This window comes from Etheostoma cragini, chromosome 6 (genome assembly GCF_013103735.1).
Source record: "Etheostoma cragini isolate CJK2018 chromosome 6, CSU_Ecrag_1.0, whole genome shotgun sequence".
Classification (NCBI taxonomy): Eukaryota; Metazoa; Chordata; class Actinopteri; order Perciformes; family Percidae; genus Etheostoma; species Etheostoma cragini.
The window spans coordinates 15,560,339-15,586,888 of record NC_048412.1 but is presented as its reverse complement, the minus strand read 5'-3'; the positions used below and the strand labels follow the sequence as shown (position 1 = coordinate 15,586,888).

The following is a 26,550-nucleotide window of genomic DNA, read 5'->3' as shown; positions in this document are numbered from 1 at the left end:
GATGTTGATCTAATATCCATTTCTGATTGAGTCAAACTATTTAATTTGGAACCAAAATGTTTTTATTCCATTGCCTACATTGGTCTTAATGTGTTTAGGCTACTTGAAACACTGGTTGAAACATTTTCATCAACGTTGATATTTAGTTTGCTAAAAGCACTAACCGGAAGTACTTTACATGCTGTGTTTATCTTGACACTCCGGGATTTCTGCTTTGTGCAAAGCGCTTTCCACATTCAGTTGGACTGAAGGGAAGTCTAGAGACAGATAGCGAATGTTGCCTTCTCTACTCCACTGATCATTTTTACAGATTGATCTTGTTTCTGCACACACACACACACTCACACACACACACAATCACACACACGCACACAACTGATGCTTTAATGACCACGAGACATAATTACCTGCCTTTGGATGAAGTTGGAGTTTTCTTCTTGTAGAACAAACACAATGTGACCATGTTGAAGCAGACATCGGAGTACCTTTATTGATCCAGGGAAGAGTGATTTAAGAATGGGGAAACTTCAGTCAAAACATGGTAAGAAGTTCTTCAGCACTGATTGACACATTTTTTAGCTTGACCTATGCCGATTAAAGTCTTACAAAAACTAACAATTGTCTGTTTTGCATCCCTGTTTCTGATGATCTGAAGCGTGTAAGCGCAGAGAAAACCCTGAAGGTGAGAATAAACCGATTATGTTGTATAACGAAGCTTTATGAATTATGCTATTCTCATATAGGCTGTAAATTGAGCTTGAGATGTACATCAGCTGATCGGTGTATTTTCTCCATTTCTCAGGAGACAGTTTTGTTGTGAACGCCTTCCTCCGGAGAGGGATGGAGGAATGTGAGAGGTACAGCGCGACGGATCACAAGCTGAAGAACATGCAGGTATCAGGCAATTTTGATTTTATCTTCTCTTTCTTCTTAGTAAATAAAATAAATTAGGATAATTGAAAAGATTGTACGGCTATTAAGGTTCAGTCATGTAATTTGTAAGACTGTGTGGAAACAAACGTTAATACAGCACTTACAAGAGTAGCCTAATACAAAACAATAGTATCCAATAGAAATCAAAGAAGCTCTCTACATTAATTTTGGCAAAGAGGATTCTTTCATCCCGTTCTGTCTAAATGGTAAAATATTGACACTTACTCTAAGAAATAACCATGGCATTCCCTTTTTTACGCATTTTTGTAACATTTATGTTCAGTTTAGCATGAACAAAATTCATTAGGCTGTTTGGAAAAGTGGTTCCAAAATTGTGTGTGTGTGCGTGCCTGGGTGTATGCGTGCGTGTGTGTGTTTTGTTTTCTTATGGGATGAGCCTGTCAAGCACTTCAAAGTTGTTACATTCCCTCTCGTTGAAAGGTGAGCTGAGAACATCTTGACTTGAGGGGAAGGGGAACTGTATTCATAAAGTATGTGTGAAGACAGCAAGTTGTAGGTTGTTGTTGTTCTTTCTGTCATGTCTGGCTCCGGCACAGCACTGCAGCAGTTATTCCCCTGCCAGCATCCCTGGATGGGTTATGACAGCCATGAGCCCCGTGTGTGAAGCTGCTTGGCAAAGCAAAACACACACACACACACACACACACACACAGACACACACACACACACACTAGATGGAAATATAGTCCTTTCTCAGACTGAGAGATGTAACGCTTCTCTTGTGGCTGCTGGCATGATGACTCAGGGCTGTGTCTTTTTCCTCAATGCCTCCCATTCTAGTGCGGCTCCCAGTGGGCCCTCTATGGCATAACATTACATCACTTCAATTAGCGTGCAGTTTTGAGGGTTATGAGAGTCCCGAGCTCTCAGAGAGAAAAGTTCACAGAGATACTGACAATGTGTGAGGTGGGTGGTTGTAATAGTGAAAGAGTTATGGATTATATCAGGGCTATAAACCGCCCACTCATGGCAAATTAAAGAACTTTACTCTGCTTCGAGAAGTCTGAGTTCACACTCCCCTCAACGAAAACCACTAAAGGCATGCGCTTGGCTCTTATTAGTAGATGGATCCCTCCCTTGCTTCTATCAAAGTCAGGCCCCTGATTTATTTTGGGTCATTAGCTGGTTATATTAGAGGCTCGTTCACAGACCAACTGGATAACCATAGGCGGCGGGTGAGGTGGAGGTTTGGGGTAGGCTAATGTGGGAGGGAGGTAGATTCCATGGCCTAAGCCACATACACATGATCCGTGGTAAGGACCTCTCCTTGCCGCGGATATAATCCGTAATGTTGCATGACGACCTTATATATTTTGATCTGACAGCTGTTTAGAGATTGCTGGATTAATGGCCATCTTGAAAAAAAACAGGAATTTTCACTTCTGAACCAACTAGCACTGGGCTACACCGCTTCTCTTTTATAGCCTAATCAATAACGTTATACAGTCAATGACAACATGTCAGCATTCAACACTTCTGCGTTACCCTTCACAATAAAAAGCTCTGTGACCTATGAAAATTTCAGAATATTGGTGTAACCATAACCGAGATTTGGTTGAGGATTGATGGCGTCTGGGCAGTGAGGGTGCATTCATTGTCTTTAAGTAATGTTGGAATTTTGCGGCAGACTTGGGAGGACCAGTTACGTTGAGTGCGTCTTGAGATGTCCACGTCTAAACTTAAGCTCTTCTGCAGTCTGTAGACTGCGTTTAACAAATTTTATTAACACAGTATTTTTACAATACAAAAAACAATTTTCCCAATGTGCACATAACAATACAGCTTACTTTCAGTTCATAAAAATAAATAACCAACTTAAATCATGTGGCAATGTTGTCTATAGTGCTCTACATGAGATGAGAAGTCTTTAAAGCTTTTTGTTTTTGAATACTTTACATACTGGTACAGAGTCAAACAATGTCTGAAGTTCACAATAAATATGATATTTGCCCAAAAGACAAGAATTTTATCATATTTTCAACTTCCTTGCTGTTTGACTCTACATTCAAAAATAAGACCATACATTCTATTATAGGGACCAAGACCTTACCGCTCTACCAAATTAATACAGAAATTGATCCACCAGCTGTTTAGAGATCACTGGAGTAATGGCCATCTGAAAAACAAACAAGGATTTTCCAAACTGAGACAGCACTTCTTCTCTTTTATAGTCTTATCGAATTACGTTACACAGTCAATGGCAACACGTTAGAATTCAACACTTCTGCTTTACCCTTTACAATCGAAACCTCTATGACCTACAGTATGACTATTTCACTGAGAGGTTACACAATGAAATAGATTACAATATTAATTCGATTTTCCACACGTGCCATATCAATACATTACAGTCATTTAAAAAACTGACAACTTTTGCCTTAATGTAGCAAGATGCAACGTTTTGTTTTGGCATCATAAGCATCAATTATTTCTTCTGCTTTGACTTTTTCTGTGACGTCACTCTCAACATGTAGCAGGCTCGGTGTTGAAGAATATAATTTATGACATTGTCATCAATATATTTTAAGTAGCCTGAATATTTTTTTTAGTCTCCCTTCACTCCTTAATTTAAGTCGAGTGCAGATTTGAGTTGCGCATGCATCACTTTGCGACAAGCAACCTACAAGATGCTAACGAGAGATTTCTGTAATGTCAATACAGTAAAAAGTTGACTTAAATAACAAAATGATTGAGAATTCTCTTGGCACAGCTACTAGAAAGTTTACAACTTTCAGACATTTTGCAGACGTCACAACTACGTCATGAAGCTCAGTTGGAGGCTGCGCAGTAACGCCTAGCCATCACCGGAAAAATGCTTCTATTTTCCTTGACTGGTCTCTGTCCAGAACAAGATCTGTTGGGCAATTTCTTTAACTGTCTATGGTGGCCACAGTGCTTTAGAGTTGCATGGTCAGACACTGGTCAGCTTACAAAAAAAAAGTTCCAGAGATGAAGTTCAACTTTTAAAAAACATTGTTTGCTATTGTTAGCAAGAATAAAATAAATTTAAAACCTCCTCTGCAACGGGCATACATTTAAAACACGGGGTCACACATTGGTGGCTAAATCACAATTGCCTTGTGGCCATGCAGGCCGGACGGCTGGGCAGCAAGTTCTCACGGTAGTGATGATCAATGTTCAGGTCGTGCATTTTACTGTAGGCAAAACAGCTTGTTCTGAATCGTTACTTTCTTTGTCAAAGAACGTTATAATGATGTTCTGTTAATGTTTTGGGTGTGCATTTTTGTTGTGCGTTGATTTAGGTTTATCTACATGTATTGGTGTAAGCATAGACCCTCCTCCAAAGCGCTCGGAAGGAGCGTCTGGCTACTCCACATGGCATTCGGTAATGGGAAGAGAACGTGCTCTGGTTTAATGGCATTTCTTTAAACCAATCAGAATTGTCATGCGTGGCGTTAAACTCCGCACAGAGAAGCTGCAAAATAGTCTTACGAGAGAAAATTAAGATTGGACAGATAGTCTAGGTAGCTGTCTCAGTTAACCATGCAGAGATCTGAGGAGCATTCAAAAATAGTCCTCATTAATCCACCAAATTTAAAATTCCAACACAAAGAAAGCGGAAGGAAATGGAAAATACGTGTGTCCGGCGGAATTTCCTGCCGCACTAGAGCAATCCCAGAAGTGGAACGTCAAGGATATACACCAGTGTAACCATGACCCAGACTTGGGTGGGGATTGATGGCTTCTTGGCAGTGAGGGTGCATTCAATGCATTTGAGCACTGTGGAAATTGTCCCACAGATTGTCACAATATTTCTAGGATAGAACATTACCTCATCGTTTAGCTAACCACCATCTTACTCTTCCTGCTCTCTTTCAGAGAATTTTAGGATTGGTTGAGAGGAGGTGGACAAACCGAAATACAGTCACATCTGTAACAACATATTTGAGTCCTGAAATGATGTGGTATTGATGATGAAATATTGCTAAGTAAACAGCAAGTAAGCGTTTTTTTGAGGCAGAAAATAAAATAATAATTACATTTTACTTGCATGTCCATTTGCTCCTGGAGCACTCTAATAGCTATGTGATTCAGGCAGCAGATTCTACTACAGGGATATTTTTAATTTTGTTATCAGTGTGAGAAGTCACCAGTCAAAATAAATGGAAAGAAAGTCTTATACAATTTTGATTTTTGTATTGGAGGAGTGAAACATATTACTGTTAACTGAAGTAACAATTTCACTTTTTATCAAAGTTTTAAGCATTCGGAAGCAGTAATAATGTACTGGGTGTAACACATCCCAAAGCATGATGCAAAGTATGAGATGAAATGGTAAGTCTATTAATTACATATAAGGCTACACTGACCGAAAAACTAATGGACATACTGGATAACACATTGCTAATTAACTGACACATAGTTGCATTTTGTAGTTCCAGCTTTTCAATTGTAAAGATTTAATGCTTTTCTTTGCCCTATGTGACTTTGAGTTTTGGACAAAAACAGCAATTTAAATATGTCATTTTGGAATTTGGGAAATTGTTTTTCTGACATTTTACAGACCAAACGATAATCAATTAATGTGAAAATAATTTGAAGCTTAACTGACAGTGAAAAATGGGGTTGGCTGCAACCCTGATGCAAAGTATCCAGATCCAGTATCATGAATGAAATTGATACTATGACGATAGGTTGCATATATGCCCGCTATTGTATCGCACACGCAACATGTGACTGCCTACTCGTATGCAGTGACAGCTCTATTCATGTTGTTTGAGATGAGCGCATATGTGTACATTAATATTAAGATGGATGATGTCCCCAGGGATGTTTTTTATGCTGTATAGTTTCTCATCTAACAGACTGACTTTCAACACAGATAGAATTTATCTCCACTGTAAGACTGTGTCACCATTTCCTCTTTTGATCCCACGTCTTTAATTAATTCTTCACCAGGATCAGATTACATTGTCACATTTCCAGATATAATTATTAGGTTGTTAGATGTCTGCGGTTTAGACCATGATTAAACAATTCCAAGTCAAATAGGAAATAGCAATAATTATGTTATTTTTAAAGGGGAAAAAAAAAGTTTTAAGATGCATTTCAGCCACATTTTCTCCTCCTGAGTGTTTTATTATATAGATCTCACCAGATAGTAGTTTCACCACTTAGTCCTGGTTGATAAGTGGCAGGGACAGCTAACATGACTTATGAATATTTTACAGAAGATTGGCCAAACACGCTGTTTAGCGCTGACCATCCCCCTACTCATTGTCAAATGGGGGAGTAGGATTCCTGAGCTGTCTGGCTGTGACTTCAAAGCGCAGAGCTAGGAGTTATAAAAGGGCTCTGATATCAGTGGAGCCTCCGAACCCTCACCCCTCTATCCCCCTGCCCTGTCCTGGGGGATGGGCGGAGGGATGGAGCAAAAACTAGGAAGAAAAAAACAAACAACAGCCTGTGCCCAACATGAGTTTGTATAAACCTGTGAATCTCCTCAGCAAAGCAGTCATTTCTATTCAACAAATTGTGAATGCTTTGCAATAACACGTGAATGCTTTGTAATAACAAAAGATCAAAGGATGCAAAGACCTGTTTAAATATTGATATTGCTGCAAACCATGATTCAACATTGCAGCTGGCAGGTTGCCCTCAGTGTGTAACCCTGTAGGCTCTTTAAAGAGTGGTATTAGTGGACAAAGAGAGCTTGATTCAGCAGGATGACTTGGCTCATCCTGGCTACAGTCATCAACATTTTGACACTTCTTTGCAGGTGCTCACCTTACTTGTTCAAGCACCAGGTGTAATGTAGAAATATTACAGATCAAAGATTTTTACCTACCCCACCCTAAAAAAAAATGAGTGTAGTCTGTGGTTATTGAATATGTAAAATTGCCGAAAACTCCTAACCCTGTACTTATCCAAACCTGCATTCATTTGTAGAAGAGCTCTGTGGAGGTTCACTGTTTCACCTCTGGAAACATCAACACATCAACAGCGCAGACCCTCACACACACAACCACACTGCTTCATTTTGGAGCTTCAAACAGACATGCTTGGATGCCAAAATAATGACAGGCTAATTCAGCCTTTCAGCACCATCTTTTGTCTCAAAACTTCCCACAGACTTGGCCCGTGAAGAGGGAGTGTGTCTACATTTAAAATTCCGCAACAAAGAGCTTTATTATTCCCCCTTTGAAAGGTTAATAATATCACACTTGAAGTCAAAAAGGTTAGGGATTCAGTTGGATGTAATGATGTGCCAAAAGCTCCAAAACGCAAATTTATTTTGACTTGTTACATTGCACTCACCGCTCAATAATAAATGTAGTTTAAGAGCAGAGTTCCCAAGAAGCTCACTCAACTAATTGTAAGCTAATGTTTTTTTAACATTCATTTGGAATCTGTGAATAAGACTTTCCCCTTAAATAAAAAAATCCTCATTTGGCGATCCTGCTCAAAATGGATGTTATGTTTGGACAATTTTGCCACTGGGCATTTGAGTATATCTTCTAGTCACCATGTTCATTTGGAGTTAGCAGTATTTGATTTGGAGCTGAGGCTGGGATATCTGTGTCATCTTAGGGCTGTGGCCCTGAATGACTTATTTTTCAGTACACAGCCACAAAAAACTGAGGTCAGTACTTTTTTAGGTTTGAGTTGTGTTCAGTGGATATACAGTTTGGTGTAAGTCTTCGAGTACTTGAAGACTTTTCTCAAGAAATATTACTGTCAGCAACATCTCATGACTTTTCCTGACAAATATTCAACTACCAGAGAGCACTACATAGTGGAGAGGAGACAAAAAGGTGTGCTCATATATGCACTGCTTTTGAAGGGACTTGAAGGCATTTGGAGAGTTAGTTTTTTTCCACCCCTTCTTTTTTTGGGGAAATTGGCTTCACAAGAAGGCGAGCTGTGAGCCTTCATCTCTGAATGAAAAGCATGTGGCTGGCATCCAGAACAGCGGGGTCTTTCAGCACGGCCCCAGCAGACATCTGTTCCTGGTTTGTACAGCAAAATCCTGGAGCAGGGAGAGGGGCTGTGGTGGGAAGGGGGTGGGAGAGGGTGGTGGGGATGAGGAAAAGAGGAGGAGTGTGGGGTTTAAGGTTTTTTTTTCATGGGGGAGATATTTGAGGGGTTTTGAAGGTAATGGGGGAAGGGAAGTAATGGACAACCTCATCTGCCTCATTCACTGCATTGTTTGGGGATGCCGGAACTGACCACTGATCTCACCTTTTAATCACACCACTCACTTCCGCCTTTTTTTCTATGTTAGTTGCCATTTGTCCAGAACAAACATTTACCCCTCTGTCAGTGTAAACATCATCACCTGGTTGGCTCCAACACCCATCCAAGTGGGAGATGCTTGTTTTAACTATTCTTTCATGTTGGAGTGTGTATCACCTGTGAGTCAGAGGTTGAGTCCCTCTCTTACTCTCTGTCTGTGAGTTTGTGAGTGAATGTATGAGTGAGAGGCAAAGAGTGGTTTATGTGGCCAGTGCCTAATGGAGAAAGACATTAGAAACACTGCAGGCAGATTAAATGTTTATTTTTCTGAGGATACGTATACGGTCTGAAGTACTTTGAAGCAGTTTGCTTACTTTAACCCTAATTCCCCTGTGACCTGCACTCATGGCCTCTCCCTGGCAAAAGGTGGAATTAAAGAGTCCTCACACATTGGTTCACAATCCTTTAGCGCAAACCACGGACAGATTTCTTTCTACCAGGGGCCAGCTGTGGGCCTCCATTGACCCTGGTGCATTTTACAAAACAAATGTTGTGGAAAAAAAAAGTTTTAAACTAACTTTTGTCGATCTAAAATGAAGACAGATTCAGCAACTGCATGGAGTATTTCTGTCTTAAAATGTTTTCAGAAACATGTTTTGGTGAACTATTATTGTGAAATATGAGAGAGAAGCCAGACCCACGTGATGCATTCATCCAATCAGCTGCCGGTTTTTATTTTTTTGGGGCGACAATACAGATTAGCACCGCCTGCTGTTATGGAGACGTTTTACGTCTTGTGCACGCGCAGAATGTACGCTCAAGTTGGAGTCGCTTCTGTGCGTTCCGAGGCCCTTTTTTTGACCAACTCGGGGATGCTGTCAGTCAGACTGCCTTTTCTGCCAAAGGTCGGCCGTCAGGATGGAGCCTTAAAGGTGCTCTAAGCAATATTTGGTTGACGTCACTTCTAGTTGATGTACAAAGTATTTTCAAACAAAACAAGACTAGCTTGCTCCTCCCTCCTCCTCATCTCATCCCCCCCCCCCTCTATTCAGTGCCCACCCCCAACTCCTTCTTGTCAGTTATTGGCTGGAACGCTGGAACATGGTTTGTGTATTTTTGGTGGTGCAGGTTGGCACAGTTTGTTTTTGTTGCCGTTTGTAGAACCTGGGCTGTTTTACAGTGCGTTCTGCGGATCGTTGTTTTTCATGTTTGCTGTATGTGACAAAAATGCCTTAAAAACGTGTGACATCTCTTAGAGCACCTTTAAAGGTGTTGGGATGCCGATTTTTGTTCCTGTTGGACAGAGCCAGGCTAGCTGTTTCCCACTGTTTTAATTCTTTCTGTTAAACTAAGCTAACCATCTCCTGGCTGTAGCTTCATATTTACTGTACAGACATGAGAGTGGTCCATTATATATGCATGTAATGTAGCATACTTACTGTGTAGTATTTCATGAAAATAGTGGTGGCAGATATATCATGGCATTAATTAATAATTTAGAGAATAGTATGAGCTATATTTAGACAAGAGAAATGACAGTTGCTCGCTTCATTGTTGGAGCTCCTATCTGCGCACATGGAATAAAGCTCTGTCGCCTGCGGCGCTTTCTCAGTCCCATCAGCACTGCTTTGAAGTCACATCTTGTCACTGCTTTTCATGGTATTTATGAGATATCTGATTAAATATTTTCGAGAGATCAGTGTAGCTTTAAAGAACCGGATTGCAGCAAGTCATCCTGCATGCAATTGTGAATGTCACAACTTACTGAATGAAGCCCATCCCAGGTATTCAGTGACACTACATGACCTAGACATGCATGGTCAGTGATGACAGCGGGGAGACCTCACTTCCCCGTCATGGTTAGTGTGCTGGTGGCTTTTTGGGGCAGCCCCGCCTAGGGTTAACACTGGTCTGTGTCTGTTGCTCCCTGCCAGGGGAAAGAAAATACCTGAAGCTAGAGCCCAGAGCTTAGCACTGACATTTTTGGCAAAGGCTGCTGGATCCAAGTCTGTGTTTGATCTTATGCGTCTTCCAGCCAAGTAAAACACCGGGAGACTCAAAGGTTATTACATTTTAGTGTGTAAGGTATGTTTCCACATAAACCCCTGTTCCCCCTTAGAAAGCTTTAGCTCTTTTCCAAGTGGACTTCATTTTGCAAGCCTTAGAGCAGCCAAGGGAATATCATATTTTTTCAGCCATGGTTGTTGGTGTTGTTATTATATGCTGTCGTTATAGCCATTGTTAATTGATTACATTGTTTGAATTACATTTTTAGTGAGTGTAGTGCATTTGTAGAGCCCATGGGATCACAGAAAGCTTCAGACTCGATGTATATATTAAAAGAAAGGCTGCGGTTTTGCTTGTTTGTTTAAAGAGGACTGGGGATTCCTCTTTTGTACATGAGTTTGTTATCCTACGAATTTAGCCAGTGGAGTCTTGAGACTGTCTCCACAAAGGTCAGATGACATATATTCCACAATACAAGCACAGGGGAAACTAAATAGTAGTGTGCAGGACAATATGCTGATAGATATCAGAATGACTTAGAACATTCATCTTTGGCATGAATACCTTTACTTTTTGGTGTTCTTGTGAGAAAAAAACCCCGCATACAGTACATAAGGACAGAACATAATAAGGCCCGCACTGCCAGAAGACACAATCTCTAAAATGTATGTAAAATGTAGTTAGACCTTTGCCTTTATCATCAGCAGGCTTCATGTTGTGATGCCACAATACATCTCCTTTTGGCCCTTTGGTGGATTACATTCATTTTCTATGTTGTTCTTGTACAAAAAGCTTTCAGAGACACCCTTGAACTTCATTCTTGTTCCACATTCCTGAACCTGACGCCCCGCTAGGTATGGGACTGGAGATTGAAACTTTGGCTTCCTGTACGCAAAAAAAAATAAAAATAATTAAAAGCCCAGCGAAAGGCACTCCGAGCTGCTGGCTTTGTTACTCATTGTTGTGATGCTGCCTCTGCTTTTCAAATTATCCATTACGTATAGATCAATCATTCTGGCATGGCGTTATGCTTTGAGTACACATTCCATGTGTCTCTTGTGATATTTTCATGATTTTGAGTGTTTATTCCATACAAGGAGTCAATTTGTTAAGTTCCTTTAATGTTCAAGAACCTTGAAAAAAATGTGGAGTTGTAACAGAACTGTGTTCATAGGTGAACATGTTTTACACAACATCCATCTTCCTGTCTTCCAATTTCATATACAGAATACCATAGCACAAGATTAATCAAACACACCCAAACCCAGACCCCCGAGGAGTTAGGCATCTTTCTCTCTGCTCTTAGCTGAGCCTCCCCCTCTTTGGGACCCCGAGCCTGCACATGTGTAGGTATTGCTATAACTCAGCTCATAAAACGCCACAGTCCCATCTGAAAGTGGTTAGCTGTTGAAACACACTAGCAGCTTCAAAGCTCTGATCCAGGCTCGGCAGACAGCACAGGCCTGGCTCTCCTTCTGCACATCACATTCCTCTTTGATGGGGAATGGCTGCAAACTTGCATTTGTTACACAAACCTTTTTCCGTCATCAAAACCCTCAATGGGTCTCCATTAAAAGGAGGTGGTTTATTTTTGTCACGGGTGGTAATTTTTCAGGGGGATTTAATTCAGGGGAAGAATGACTGCAGAATGATTATATTTAGGTTACTGTTTAGGAGAAATAAGAAATCGGTGGTTCTCACATTCTGCAATGGTGTATTTATAAACCGAGACACCTTTTGTGCTTTTTCTATATGTGACAAAAAGGGAAGGAGAGGATGAAACAGTGCTGAAAGAGGCCACTGTTCTCATTTCCTCTGAAGGCAGCCTTCTTTTCTTCCCCCACCCATTTCTTTCCTGAGCCGTCCACTTCAAAAGCTGACCAGGCCCTGTGTGTTTCTTGTTCTTGTTTACCTAAAGGCTTGTTTCAAATAAACAGCAGTTCTCCTTGAGATGCCTCCCCCCCCCTCACTGAGAGCCTTTCAGGGACACCATCTGCTTGTAGGATGTGCTTCACTAAGAAAACACGCTCTTCTAAATCTGGATTTTGTTTCTAATATTGTCGCTGAGTGACATTTGTAGCATGTAGCTTCACCAAAGGTTTGCACTGAACAAAAACGTGTTAAAACTGTGTTAAAAAAGACTTAAAAGTCTTCTCTTAAAAGTCTGCTTTTGAAGGTTTGTGGTACAAACAGTAACAATGAAGAGTTTTGGCTGTAGATTTGCCTAAAAATTAAATACAGCTCAGGCCTAGGAGTTCTGCAAGATCTTTCTCTATGACCACCAGTACCTACTTCTTCATGTTGATAGGGGTTGACTGATCCTATCACTTCAAGAATGCCAGTGTATCAGAATATCTAAACTTTTACCCCCAGTGTCATGTGCACAGCTGTGAGAACGACTATATCCTGGCAGAACCTGATTATCGTACAACTTTTAAAGTGTTATTGCACATCAGCTCTTCTGCTTTTTGAAGCATATATCGTCTTTCAAGGACTTTTATCAAACATCAAGTGTTGCACTAAGTGCTTTTAAGTGGACTGCCTCCAGACAAGCTATGTGATAAAGAACAAGACCCCATCAGACTCTTTTTACCTGAGATAAGATAAGAATATACTAGCAACTAAGCTAAGCTAACTGAGCTCATGTTTAAATGCTCTTTCACATTGCCTCACGGTCCTGGTTTCCAGTAAGTATGGCTGTGAAAGCAGCAGTTCTCTGTGCGCTCTGCTGAGCTGCCCTCTGCACCATTGCCTTTTGATCTCCGCTTGTGCCATGGATGAATTACGTTCCAGAATTTCACACTGGGGAACAGTGTTTCAGACACACACAGCTAGTCTGTCAGGTCACTAATGTGCACACATGGCAGCTTCAGTCCAAACGGAAGAAGCACAGATGTTTCAGTTTGGCAGACTGCGGCCTCAAAATCTCTACTTATTTTTGTGATGTGTCACAAATAAAAATTATTATTCATTGTTTGCACTATGAGGCTTTAAAATCTTGTGGTGTAGCTATCTTTTCAAAAATTATTCATCATACCCTCATTTCCTTTTTAGTTTTTTGACCAGTCATTTTCTTTGAGAATAATTCAACGGAAATATGAATGAGCTATTCGTGATTTTGGTGCATCAGTTACAGTAATTGGCTGATGTACTACTTTCTTTTTCTCATCTGTTCTTTTTCTCATCTGCAGCTTTCCACTTTGTCCCCCTTTTCGTGTGAAGTTGTGTATCATATGCCAAAGCGTTACAGCCATTGGTCCTTTGCCAGTAGTCTGTTTTACATATCCAGGCTTCCTTCACATCATCTGAATATCGTGGAGTCTCTTCTGCTTCCTGTGCCCAGCAGAGTGTATTTTTAGGAATCCTCAGGAAAACACTTCGTTTGACCCTGGGATGACCCACTGTCCAGTTCCAGGATTGTGAGGAACTTCACAGCTTGGAATCAAGCCTGTTCTCGCAGTGTCAAGAATTCTTGTGGTCTTTGAGACTGGCAATCCTGACTGGCTGAAGTAGACAGTCAGAGAGAGTTAAACTAGGTTCATGCTTTTTGTAGTGTCCCTGGCGTGAGGGCTTGTAAGTCACAAATGACGTCATCATTTTGATGTACAGTATATTTTGTTAAGCGTGAAGTTGCCGCTTGGTTGTACACTTCAAAAGTTTTTAACTATAGGCGCCTGCTGCACCAGCATGCTTTTCAGACATGTGTGCCACAAATATTGATAAAAGCAATTGAACTAAATTGAGATGTAAAATAATGAATTCATTTTACTATTAATATGTCCCAGGATTAAATATCTACATTTGAGTAAATATATTGTGGGCAGAATCCAATTGTTGTACAAGATATTCAACCTTTTTAATCAGTGTTTCATTAGAATATTAATTTGCTGTAACAAACAACGCAGTGAGCATAATCGCCTTTGTGCATGCTTTTAGCTTGTGCGCCGTTTGAGGTGGCTCACGTCACTGTGTCTTGCAGAAGTATAAAATAAAGCTTTACATAGAGACAAGAGATAAAAGAGGTGCAAACTCTTTAAATATTAAGCAGCTTTTTTTCACCATGTCAGATTCAAGATATTTAGTGTCAAGAAATGTGCAGCAGTCTGCAAAGCCAAGACATTTCTCACCCAAAGCCTTAATTATTTCATAGTAACAGGGAACAGTGCCAATTATGCAAACAAGCAATGTCTCCTGGGACCTGAGGTTTGGCCAGTGCCATTGTGAATAGTTAGGCCATCGGGGATGAGTTATTAGGGACTCTGCCTATGTGCCTGCCTGTCTACCTTTGGATATTTGTTGCATCCTACTGCACAGAATTCTGTATTTTGGCAGCCTGTGACCAGCAAGCCTAATTCTCCCTGAGGGCTGAATGCAATAAGAGTACAGTACAACAGCCGTCCGCCTCTGTTTGCCCCGGTGTGCCTCACAGATGGATGTGTTGCGAGTTCATGCTACATTACCGGCTAATTGGTCACGGCTGCAAAAGCTCCTCTTATCATGGTCAGTTATATGGATCTCTACTTCTCTGTTTAAGTTACCCATAGGGAGCAGTAACTAGTGGACGGTAGAGCTGTGGTTTTGACCCTGAACCTGTTCTCATCCTGCTGGGAGAAATGTTCAGGAAACCAGCATGCAGCTCTTCCACCCATGCCTCCGATTTAAGTGAGCAGCCAAAGAGTCATTGTGAGTTAGACAGCAGCATCATTCAAGTGTGTACTCCAGTGATTCCCAACCAGGGGTGCTTTTGCGTGAAAAGCTAAACTAACGCAAATAAACTCTGTTAACTTAAATACAAAATAAAATTGTAATTTGATTTTATATTATATCCACATATTTGTGTTAAAGAGGAAAATATACAGCCACCCAGGATTAAAAATAGGTGTTTAAGCTGCCCATCAACCAGTTGTCACCACATGTTGCAGTTGTGAGTAAGTAAAAACTTGTTAGCAACGAACGGAGCAGAGAAGTTGAAACGGGTAGCTGACAAGCAACAAGTAATAGATAAATGGTTGTAATAGTTTAAAATAAGCCTTCTTGCACACCGCCTAAGACTTTTAAAGGGGAAGGATGCTGCCCTGTCCTCAGTGTCCCACTGGATAAGGGATGTGTTGTCTAATCTGAAGCTTGAAAAAAAAAATCAGATGCACGCTACAGGGTTCTTAAAAGAAATTCATTCAAGTATAGATAACTTTTTTTACTTTTTTTTTGATAAAGCCTCAACTCTGGTACAGGAATAAATGTTAAAATGATCATGTCTGACATACCTGGATGTGACTCTTGACATGCTGCCTCTGTTTCCTTGCCCATTGGGCCTTAATGACTTTTTACATTTCAACTTTGTAGTGCAATGCTAAGTGCAATGGGTATGCTGTGATATTATTACATACTATGTTGCACATTTCTATATTAAATTGTATAAGTCTCATTCTTGAGTGACAGCAGGGGGGTTATGTTTGATGTGTGGTAGGAAGGTTTTTGTTGTTGTTGTTGTTGTGTGCTTAATCTATGCATAATCTAAAATTCAATAAAACGAACCATGAAGAAGAAATAGTTACATATAAATAAACTCTTCAAATAGCTAACTGTAAAAACCTTTAAATAAACTTTAAAAAAGTTAAATATATGGAATAACTGTTAAAAAAGTTAAAAATCATGGATAAATAGTTGAGCCTCTGCCACTAGCAGTACAATTGCCAACTTAAGAACAATAAGAACAAATTTGAAACGAGACGGGAGTTATTGATGAAAAAGGTACTAGAGCTCATCTGATGGGGCTGAGGTTTTTCATCGGACAAAAAAGATTGTGATCCACTCTAAATGTAAAGCTTTGGCAATGTTGCTGCTCTTCCACACTGGCGCGCAGCTGTCCTTCCCCGACATAGTTTGTTTACATTTCTCAGTCACCCACAGGAGCACTGAAAGGCTTGTAGTTCCACCAGCCTCCAACCACAGAGCCTCGCCCCTATGAACTGCCAGACCTGGTTTTCAAAGCTGTGACTTAAATCCCTTGCAGCTTAACAAAACGAGCAGTGAAAACAGTGGTGTTGGTGGTTATCTCACAGGTGAGGGCAATTATAACTGACATCTCAATACTTGAGCGACAGCTAGAAATCTGACACTAACTACAGTACACAAAAAGCACCCTCACTGGTGAGAGTGATTGTGTTGAAACTCTTTGTCCAGCTGAAGCAGACAAGGTGGGGAGTGCTTACAAAGCTTTGTTGACTTCTAACTGATTGACACCCAGTTTGAAGAGTCGATTTATACTATATCCCTGTCTATATGAGATCCTTGCATCTGATCAGATTCAAATGCTACTCTCCTGGACACTTTTGGAGAGTACCTAGATGTGAGAGGTGGACTTGCTTTGGACAGTAATGTTATTGGCAATTCAGCCATCTCACCCACAAACTGGCATTCTCAGATACACCGTGTTGTTTAAAGAGCTTGTGGAATGTGGAACAAATCCCCTCAGCTTTATCGGCCTGGGCACGCTCCCCATTGGCCTAGCTTAAGAGCCGGGGGCCTGTGCGGGAGCTTACAGAATTTCACATGGAGGCCAGAAACAGAGGAACATCCTGTTTGAGTCTAACCGCCTGTCCCACACCGGCTTTGATATGCCGTGCCTTGTGTACTCGCTGCTTACTTGTTTTTCAGGGTGTCTCGAATCCTGACTCTTTATTTCCTGTCTAGTTTCCTATACTTTCTTAAAATCTTTTGACATGTCTGGTGGTGCAGTATATAGTACAGTTTAAAGCTGAAAAGATCAATAAGTCTGGAATAATAATACATTTTAGCATACCGCAAAAACAGTTGCTGGGTTTTGGACTGTTGGCTATGTAGATAATTAAGACGTCACCTTGGGAACTAGGGAATTGTGACAGGCATTTTTTTCAATTCTCTGACATTTTATAGAATAAACATCAATCAATTGAAGAATCAAGAAACAATGTTTGATAGAGTCAATAATAAATGACATTGATACTTGCAGTTTATTTGCAATTATTTAACAAAGTAAGATAATATAGTTTAGATTTTGACATACATAACTATTATACCTCATCACAAGACATGTAGACCTGAGACATGGGCTGAATCTCGGATTTCTTATTTGATAGCTTCTCGTGCCTCGCTCCTCGCTTGAACCAGAAGTTGTTCTGGCCCTCCTTTGTGAAGGCCGTCTCAAAGCTGTTATTCCAGTCCCAAAGAGAGAGGAGGGAGGAGCGAGGACAGATCTCCAAGGAGCTATAAGCGAGGATACACAAGAGCAGCCTTTTTGGAAGCTGTGCAGCTTAAATGGCGCAGGAAAGGATGTCTCATCCTCCTCCCTTTAAAAACACGTTTCCATGTTTTCTCTCTCCTCGCATGATTTCCTGAAGGGAAGCAAGTGAAGGAAGAATTTCAAAATTTAAGAGAGCTGATATTCAGCCTGGGACATGACTACTGTGAGACTGTTAAAAGAACCCCTTTTGCTAAAACCTTTGTTTGGGTAGATCTTTGAACGTTTGAATGCATATAACACTCAAACATATCACATTGGTCATATGTAAGTCCATGCAGAGTTAGTACCTCTGAGTTAAAGCAACATGCTCTCTGTGGTGCAGTCATAGTGTATGTGGCAACATATTTTAAACTTTACTTTAGTTTTTTGTGTTTCACATAAAGTGAACCATGAAAGACACTTTGTGTTTTTCTCTTTCCATTAACTGATCAAATAGTGTTATAATCTACTACCTCTATAATTTAATACATGTGCCTAACCCAGATTCACGAGTGAGATTCTAGTCACTAGTATGAAGCACATGGTTTCCAAGTCCCTACAGTAGCTGCCTGTGTGACAGCTGAGAGGAGGGCAGCCCATTACAACAGAATCCTATCAAAGCCCACTTTAATGAAGGCAAGATGATTACAACACCGGTGACAGATGCAGGGTGGTCATCCAGTGATGCTAATCTTTGTTTATGCCATCCATCAGGTCATAATCAAAGTGAGAGAAAGATCAGTAATAGGTTGGGGAGGGGACTGGAGGGGCATGCAGAGTTTAGGAGATAGTCTCCACTGATTGAAGGCGAGCGGGTGACTTTTAGTGGTTTACATGCTGCTCTTACATAGACAGGCAAGCATGCTCATCTCCCCCCAGCTGTTGTTATACTAGGACCGAAGAGGCTTCGCCCCGGTGATTCATGTCCTGCCAAGGGAGAGGTTTTGCCTCCTGTTTGACCTCAGAGAGAGTCCTGCTACCCTGAAAGGGACATATCTGGGCCATCTTGGCCACATGGGTCCAGTCCAGATGACAGGATGGCATTCTGCTCTGATCTCATTTCCATTCATAGACAGACATGTCAAGGCACATACATAGATACAATAATCTAATTAGTGTACAAAGGCAATAATAAAAAATAATGGCAAGGATTCAAAAGGTAAGGTTGAGGCTGAACGTAAAGCCCAGCATTATGTGCAGTACTATTAGTTTTAATATTGGGCTTTAATACTAGCTGAGGCCAATCTGCTCTGTTGACTCTGAGCACCATAATTACCCTGACTTGGACTGAAAGCTGACGCCTTATGAACCAAAGAGCTTTCTGTTCAGCCGTCAAGAGAGGCCAACATAGTGTTCTTTTACTGTCTTGCAAGAGAAGAGACAGAAGTTGTGCAACTGGCCTTCTCTCTTAAGCGCCCCATTTTTTCAGCCCCTTCCCTCCTCTCTCCACCCCTCATCTCCCTCTCTTTTACTTTGCCTCTCTTCAGCATAACCGCTCACATCTGGTTTTGAGTCAAGGCCAGGTTGGTTTCTTCTGGAATGGAGGGCTTGTATTTCTCAATGGCTCCACTCCCTCTCCAGTTTCATTTTGTGGGAAAGAGTATGTAGTTTGTTTACAAACTGGTATTCCTTTCTTTATATTGATTCTACTCAATTCTCATTTTCATCATTGGGGGACCCCATAATCATCCCCAATCATTGACCAATTGCTGGTCAGCTGGTGGTCATCAAGGTTTTACTGTGGTGCCCTCATAAGTGTCAGTTCCAAGTGACTTTGTATTTCGGGAGAACTCTCACTATTAGCCGCCCAGTATTTGTCTCCCAAGACACTCTCTGAATCAAATGACAGAAATAACTGAGATTGTTGTTCTGGTTTGGACAACAAACTGCACAGACACAAAAACAGAATTAAATGTACAGTTTTAGCACCTACTGCAGCCTACTGTAAATGTTTTAAATCTAATTACACTTTTATATAAAAGTATCTTAAGTGATCCAGAAAACCACATAATTTAAAGTATATGAAGATTCTGAGGAAGCATTCAGAGAGTATCCTGTTTTTGTATTTTTCCCAGCATATGTTTGTACTTGGATACGCATGCAGACATCTGATCAAGTTGCCATATTTCGTACCCCAAGGCCAGAGGAACTATGCAAACAATTTTCATGATAGCCTCCCCCTGTATTTGAAGATGTAATTTTCAAAAATCAGTTGTGCATCGTAGGGTTTGAAGAATGGACTAAAAGAAGTTTGTGTACTTATATTTAGGGGGTTAACAAGACGAGGGGGATGTGAGAACAAAGATGTGCTGTGTTTTCCAGCAGGAGGATGGGTGGTAGGCAGGCAGAGAGAGAGAAAGAGAGAGAGACTGCTGGAGGATGTCTGATGTCACCTGGTAGGGAGCTATGAAAGCTTCCCCTGGTTACCCTATCCCACATAAAAGCCTGGCAGTAGGCTAAGGCTTTAGGGAAGCTTGGCACAACTGCTGCATTAAACAGGAATAAACATCACACACCACTCTGTCTGTCTCTTATGTCAAGGCGTCTGGGAGACTGTTTACATGGAACCCAGTCAGTGCATATTTTCAGTGCACTTCCAAAAAAACAAGAAAACAGAGATCTAATACCTTATGATCTTGTCATTAAAGTCTAAGCGTCCATCCCACACGTGCAGTTTTCCGTAAGTCTCCCCCACGCCTAATATCACACGCTGTGTAGATTTGTATATCACAAGCTTTAGGTGTTCAACATTGGTGGGAAAAAAAGGAACACTTTGCTCCAAAATGCTGTGCATTTGCGTGGCCTACAGAGCAGTTTGTGATCTGATAGTGAAAGAATGAAAGCAGCTAGATGCCAGAAAGCAGTTAATTACACATGTGGTGGGCAGATTTGAGCCTGACACTGTGGGCGATGTGGATGGCGATGCCATGTGTTTAGATGTTAAACTGCAGACTGCGGTCAGACCCAGCCTACTCTCTCATTAGCTCCCCCAATGGATGTAATGAGCTTGGAGGTGGTGGTGGTGGTGGTAAGGGGGAGCCATGTGTTCAACTCAAGCCCTGCTGGTCCCCTCCTGGTGCACACAGCAAGACGCCTCCTGATATCAGAATTTTAATTAGAGACAAGGTTCACTGTTGGCAGTCGGTTGATTGATTTCTTTCATTATATTTAACGCTGAATCCTGTCTTCCATTTAGAGGTGCTCATACCTTGCTCTGCACCCTCATGGGAACGAGGATAAGAAGAATCAATGGCTGTCTTTGAAGTTCCTCTGAGCTGCAGAACCGTTTGTCAGTGTGAACTCCCTCTTCCTTACACACTGCCCTTCATTAAGGAGCTGCGCCACAAAGAGGGGAGATAAAAGCATTCAGTGCACAAAGGAAACAACAACTTGGCTGCAGAAACCACAAATGATGGAAACTATGTGTGTTTTTTTGTGTAGGGATGCAAATACATTTGTCTGGTTTCTAGGGTGTGTATTTGGTGATTAAAGACTGCAGCTTGTTTGGGGCCCAGGGAGCAGTACCAGTTGTCTCCACCTTTCCCAGATCCTTTCAGAGTCTGTATTAACCAATCTCCAACTCTCCCACTGAGCACTCAAGGACCCGAGTAAGCAATAGATAGGCCATATCTCCCCTTTAACAAACCACATCCTCTTCTGCTTCTACTCTTATCTGCTTTTCTCCTCTCTCATCTTTGTTCCTCTTATCTTTCCTTTCCACCTTTTACCCTTTGTGCCCTCTTTCCTCTGCTCCTTTCTTTCTTCTTTATTCCTCCCGCTTATTTCCTACCGCTCTCCTGTTTCCCTCTCCTCCTCTCCCCAAGGCTAACCTCCCATTCTTTTCGCTGTTTTCTACCAAAGTGTCTCTGCTGGGCAATTTGCAGAAGGTGTCCGAGCCTTGACCCGGACACTCAACCCGCTCCCCATTTCAGCGGTGAAGGTCACAGCCAGATTACAGGCTGGAGGTATCATCCTCTGAAGTGAGGAATAATCACGGGCTCTGAGATTGTTAAATAGAACCACAGGCTCTGGCGCTGTCATTACTCTGAAAATGAGGGGTAGGGGAAGGGAAAAGGGGTGCTTGTTCACCTAAACACATGCAGATGTTCAGACTCTCGCTTGAGCCTCGGCTCTGTTGAAGGTACATGGGGTTCTTTTGTTTTCTAGCATCTATCTGTTTTTTATTTGTCTCGTTTCACTGGGCCTCCTTGATTCAATCTGGTGGGATATTATTTCAAAGTGTGTGTGGAACAGGACTGAGATGACGTAAATAAGATGAATCATTTGTTAATATAAAATACTTGTGGTTTAGGGGCTGTACTGCACTTAATTTTCATTGTTTCCACAATCCTGTTGTAATTAAAGAATGGCTGTGTGTGTGCGCATGGAGCCCATGTTGCCTTTGCCTCAGCATGCCTCTGCATTAGCACGTGTGGGATGGTTATGAACACATTGTGGTTCTGTTTTATGCAGGATATACTGTAGATTATTCACATATGACAGCAGAGCTTTTTCCCCCTTACACCCATTTGTCCTGCTTTTGTTTTATGGCAATGGAATTATGTATTTAATCAGTTCCATCCTATCTGCATGGAATTTTCCATCTGGCAATTATTCTCCATTCAAAATAAATACACACATGTTGCTGAGAGCTCTTTGTGAGGTTTGTTTTACATAAACCAAACTTCTCAGAGTCAAGTTTCAATGAGAAATACAACAAAACCTTTCCCTAAACTCTGGGCTTCTTCTGTCAAACTCTTGTCACTGAGTTCCATGTCAAACAGAATGAGAATAAACAGGTTGGCAGAGAGAAAGAGAGAGCGAGAGAGAGAGAGAGAGAGAGATAGAGAGAGAGCCAAGGTGATGAAGTGCATTATGGTTTTTTTGATGGATGCGAGGGCTCCGTTTGAAGGGTTTGGAGAAATCTTGAAACCTCGGCTTTGGCTGCCCTCCCCACGTCCCAGACAGTGAAACACAATAAGCGTGCAGATGTTCAAAGTGTTTGGCCGTGCTGGAGCCTCCAGCCCTCCTCTCCTCTGAGTAGGAAATGCTTTAGCTGGAACTGTTTGTTTTCTCTGTGTCTGTGGTCTGAACTGTAGATTCACTTACATCTCTGCCCCCCCCCCCTCTCTCATTTCTTTCCTTGTCTCAGGGATTTCCAAATGGTGAGCTGAAGGAAGGACAATTCACAGATCAACACTGTCCCCTAGAGGGTAGGTTGAGAAGGGTGTCTTTTCACCCATTGATAAGCTTCATGCTCAAACAATGCTTGAAAAGTGTATGCTGCAAAAACAACATATTAACATACTTACTTACTTTGTATGATAGATGAACATGTATGTGCCATTAGTAGGTATGATTACTTTCATAAAACAACCCTAAACCTTGTGGATCATTGTTTGCATTTATTATTCATTTTAATTTGCGGATGCAGCAAAGTTACTTATCAAGATAGTTTGGTTTAATTTTTCTTGGGGAGCAGTTATCATTGGAAATGAATGGGTTGTTTGGTGGGAGTTTGAGATGTTCTAGTGTAACCGCACAAAACTGTGCCCAATTTCTGCAAGGTTTTCTTTGTGTTTAACTAACTCAAATGTGTCCTCCTGTGTTGACAGTGGTTCTTCCTCCAGAGAAGGCTGAGGGCTGTGAAAGCTACCTGCAGTACCTGCACTCAGAGGACGGAGTGCGGGAGATACTCAGAGATTCGACCAAAGCTCCCGGGAAGAAACGCATCAGTTTGGATGTAAGCGGTTATATGACCTGACATAATTGCAATGCCATAATGCGACTGAGTTAACAATTGCAGTGCAAGTGACATGTTTATAACATCAATATACAACAAATGGTTGGCACAGGGACTCATCTTGTCGCCAATAGGTCCAAAGGTTCTGACCTAGGCCAGTTATTCCAAAACCATACAGCTCAGGTGAAATGGGATTCTAAATTACCAAATATTATTTTCTTAGCTGTGTGATGGTTTGATAACCTGGGTCAGAAAAAGGTCAAGAGACCTAAGTGTTAAAATAGTTTTTTTTGTGTGTGCCCAGAGAGCTCAGCTGGTACAGCAGCTACCTTACATTACATTCCCCTTCTCTTTCTCTTTTAATGTCTTCAACTGTCCTGTCAAACAAAGGCCTACAAATGCCCAAAAAGTCATCTTTAAAAAATGTAGTTTTGTGTTCCAGTGAGGGACAATGATTTAAACATAGGTAAGGAAATAAATGCGTGGTGGGTAACCTTGGTCCCAGCCGCAGCTGTATGCCTTCGCCTTGTGCACAGAACATCTGTCTGTATGTTGATACTGCATGAGACCATATCCTGATTGAATTTATGGACCAATAAATAGAACAAATAGATTGTAATGTTTAGACTTGCATGTTTAAAATAAATGCCTAGATCTGCCCTTGGGTGATCACTCCTGGTTATGTGAGCTGAGGAGATATTATCGAACCATAAAGGGTCGCCTTTCTCCCAGGGGTCTCCTCCCTTGTAAATGCACGCTGCCAGTGTCAGCTCTCAACCATGCCACCAAACAATGAGGTTTCCATGTACACTTTTTGTTATGCACAGGAAGTATTTAAATGCACTTGCTGATAAAGCAAATGCTGAATTTATGTTGGTTTGATTTGATTGTGATCAGAGAGGCAGAGTTTAATAAATACAAATTCTGGTAAACAGTTAAGTCCCATGCAGAATGTAGGAAAACAATACTCATTTTCTATGTAAAAACGTTTATGAATCAGAATAAAGACAACGGCCGTAAAGATTAAATGCTGCCCCCTGCTGTCATAAACGCTGTCTTTAACATAGTGTACAGTAGAAGTATTATTGCTTTGCTTATTATTGACAAAAATAAGTAGCGTGAAACCTTCCAACTTTTTATGTGTATTAAGTATGGTGATATTTGCATCCACAGGACCTGGAGTGTGATGTTTCTGTGGAGGATGACAACCGCCAGGAGTGGATCTTTACGCTTTACGACTTTGACAACAGCGGGAAAGTTACAAAAGATGTGTGTTTATTAGCTTTCATGCCTTTCCCTGCAGTGATGTCCTTTTATCTGTGCTCTTTTATGTGCCATGTCTTCTTTATACTGATCATCTGTCCTTTTCAACTGTACTAACTGTTTTATCTGTCACTATAGGACATGTCCAGCCTGATGCACACTATCTATGATGTGGTGGACGCCTCTGTGAATCACTCCTGCCATAATAAGAGCAAGACTCTGCGTGTCAAACTGACCGTCACTCCAGAGCCCGCGTGCCACAGAAGAGAAACAGGAACAGGTACAGTAAATGACAACTTAAACAGCATCCTGCAACATGATTTATTATCCCAATATGCTGTGAGCCAACTCAGCATTTCCTGCATATTTGTGGATTGTAGATGATGTGAGGTTTTTGCAGAAAACTTATCAATCAACCATTGATGTCATTACTGCAACGTCTTTTTTTTTCTGTAGATTGTCAGAAGTTTTGATTGTTCATCTGTTCACATTACCTGGTTCATTGTCTACCACTATTTCTGGACTCACCAAACAGGGCATTTACATTGTTAATGTCATAACTTCTTTCACTCAAACGGATTTCTTTCTTTCTTTCTTTCTGTCTGTAAGTAAGGATGTTGCTGACGCTTTCCTGGTCTCAGTTCTTGTATTTTACCCCTCCAGATCGCTGTCACCAAGAGGAGGGGCGTTCGGCTGACAAGCGGCTGTCCTCGTATGTCAGGTCAGTACACATCAAGTGTACTGTGCTTAGAGGCTGGCCTGTGTGTGTTGTGATAATTCTTGCAAATGAATTGTGTAAATAATTTACAGTCCACTAATCCTGAGTGTTTTGCTCATTTTAAGCAGCAAAGGGCAGAGCAATGAAGTGCAGGCCACTGACGGTCAACATTACTGTGTAGATGAGAACACAGAGAGGAGGAATCACTACCTGGACCTGGCTGGTATAGAGAACTACACCTCTAGATTTGAAGGTAAGTGTCTTTTTATTATGTTTTAACAGCCTGCTTGTTGTCGACTCAAATTTTCTATATTATATTACAATGACAGGTTAAGAGTTGACTATGTAGATGCTGAGAAGAAACAGCAGTTCAAAGTACAGTGTTATAAATTACATTTGTAAAAAACAATGACCCTGTGTCTGTTGCCTGTCCTTCAGGAACCACCCCTCCCCAGGAGGCTCATGTTCGGAGCTCCCAGAGCCAGAGCCGCTCACGCTCCCAGGAACCAGAAACCCAAGTTCTTCACCAGCGCCGCTCCCAGGTCATCAGCGATAGCTACAACCCTATGGAGTCTCGAAGCAAGGGGACACATTTTGTCAAATATCCCAAAGGAACCTACAAGGGAGGCGGAGGGAATAACGGGGGTGGCGGAGGTGGCAAATCCACTAAATGTCACGGCTACCACCCGCCTCTGCAAAGCATGCTACACAGTGGCAGCGCAGCAGGACATGGGGGTCAGGATGTGTACCACTTGCCGCACCAAGTACAATCCTCCGGCCACCACCAGCACCCTTTGCAATACAGTCACAGTAAACGCCTTAGGGCAAAAGCCCGGGAGGCCATGTCCCCATCCAAAACCCCGCTGATGCCTCAGTCCCACCCACAGCAGCAACCCCCTTTACTACCAAGCCTGGAGAGAGAGCAGGCATCCAGTCCACCAGGGAGCCCAGGGTTTGTGGTCCCTGTGGTCCAGCGTCACGAGCACCACCATCACCATGAACACCACCACCACCACCACTACCACCATTACCATCAAACATGACCGCGTTCAGTGTGCTGTGACTAAAACTGTACAGGACCAACCACAACCAACCACACCAGTCTGGAGGACTTAACATCATCCCATGGGAGTGTTTCATGCTCTGTCCAGGATCTTTTTACTCAATTATTGCCAGCTATATACAGATATATCCTGAGATCAGATGTACTGGGGAATCAGGTAGTGCGATGGCTGATGATATTGGACCGAAAAGATGTTTTTCTGAGTTATTGTTTAATAACAAAAGATGTGTGGCACAGTTTTTAAGTTTTTGTAGATTTTCTGCTGGGACTGCTGCGATCGTTACCCATGTTCAGTAAGGGTACAAGGAACAGATCAGAGGACTTTTGAAGAGACATCCTTTCGC

The 26,550-nt window shown here is 41.6% G+C and overlaps 1 protein-coding gene across 2 annotated transcripts; it reads left to right on the top strand.

The window, feature by feature from the left end:
- The first annotated feature begins 240 nt into the window (after positions 1 to 240).
- On the top strand, positions 241 to 26,544 carry nkd2b (NKD inhibitor of WNT signaling pathway 2b). 2 transcript variants are annotated; one of them, XM_034874854.1, is made up of 10 exons: positions 241 to 541; positions 656 to 682; positions 803 to 894; positions 22,572 to 22,632; positions 23,035 to 23,162; positions 24,336 to 24,431; positions 24,564 to 24,705; positions 25,089 to 25,146; positions 25,272 to 25,396; positions 25,582 to 26,544. In XM_034874854.1, the coding sequence occupies exons 1-10, from the start codon at positions 517 to 519 to the stop codon at positions 26,184 to 26,186; spliced, it is 1,359 nt and encodes a 452-aa protein (XP_034730745.1). In that variant the 5' UTR covers positions 241 to 516; the 3' UTR covers positions 26,187 to 26,544. The 2 variants fall into 2 exon arrangements, with proteins under 2 accessions (XP_034730745.1, XP_034730744.1); XM_034874853.1 differs by having other exon boundaries at positions 25,269 to 25,396.
- Positions 26,545 to 26,550: the final 6 nt, after the last annotated feature.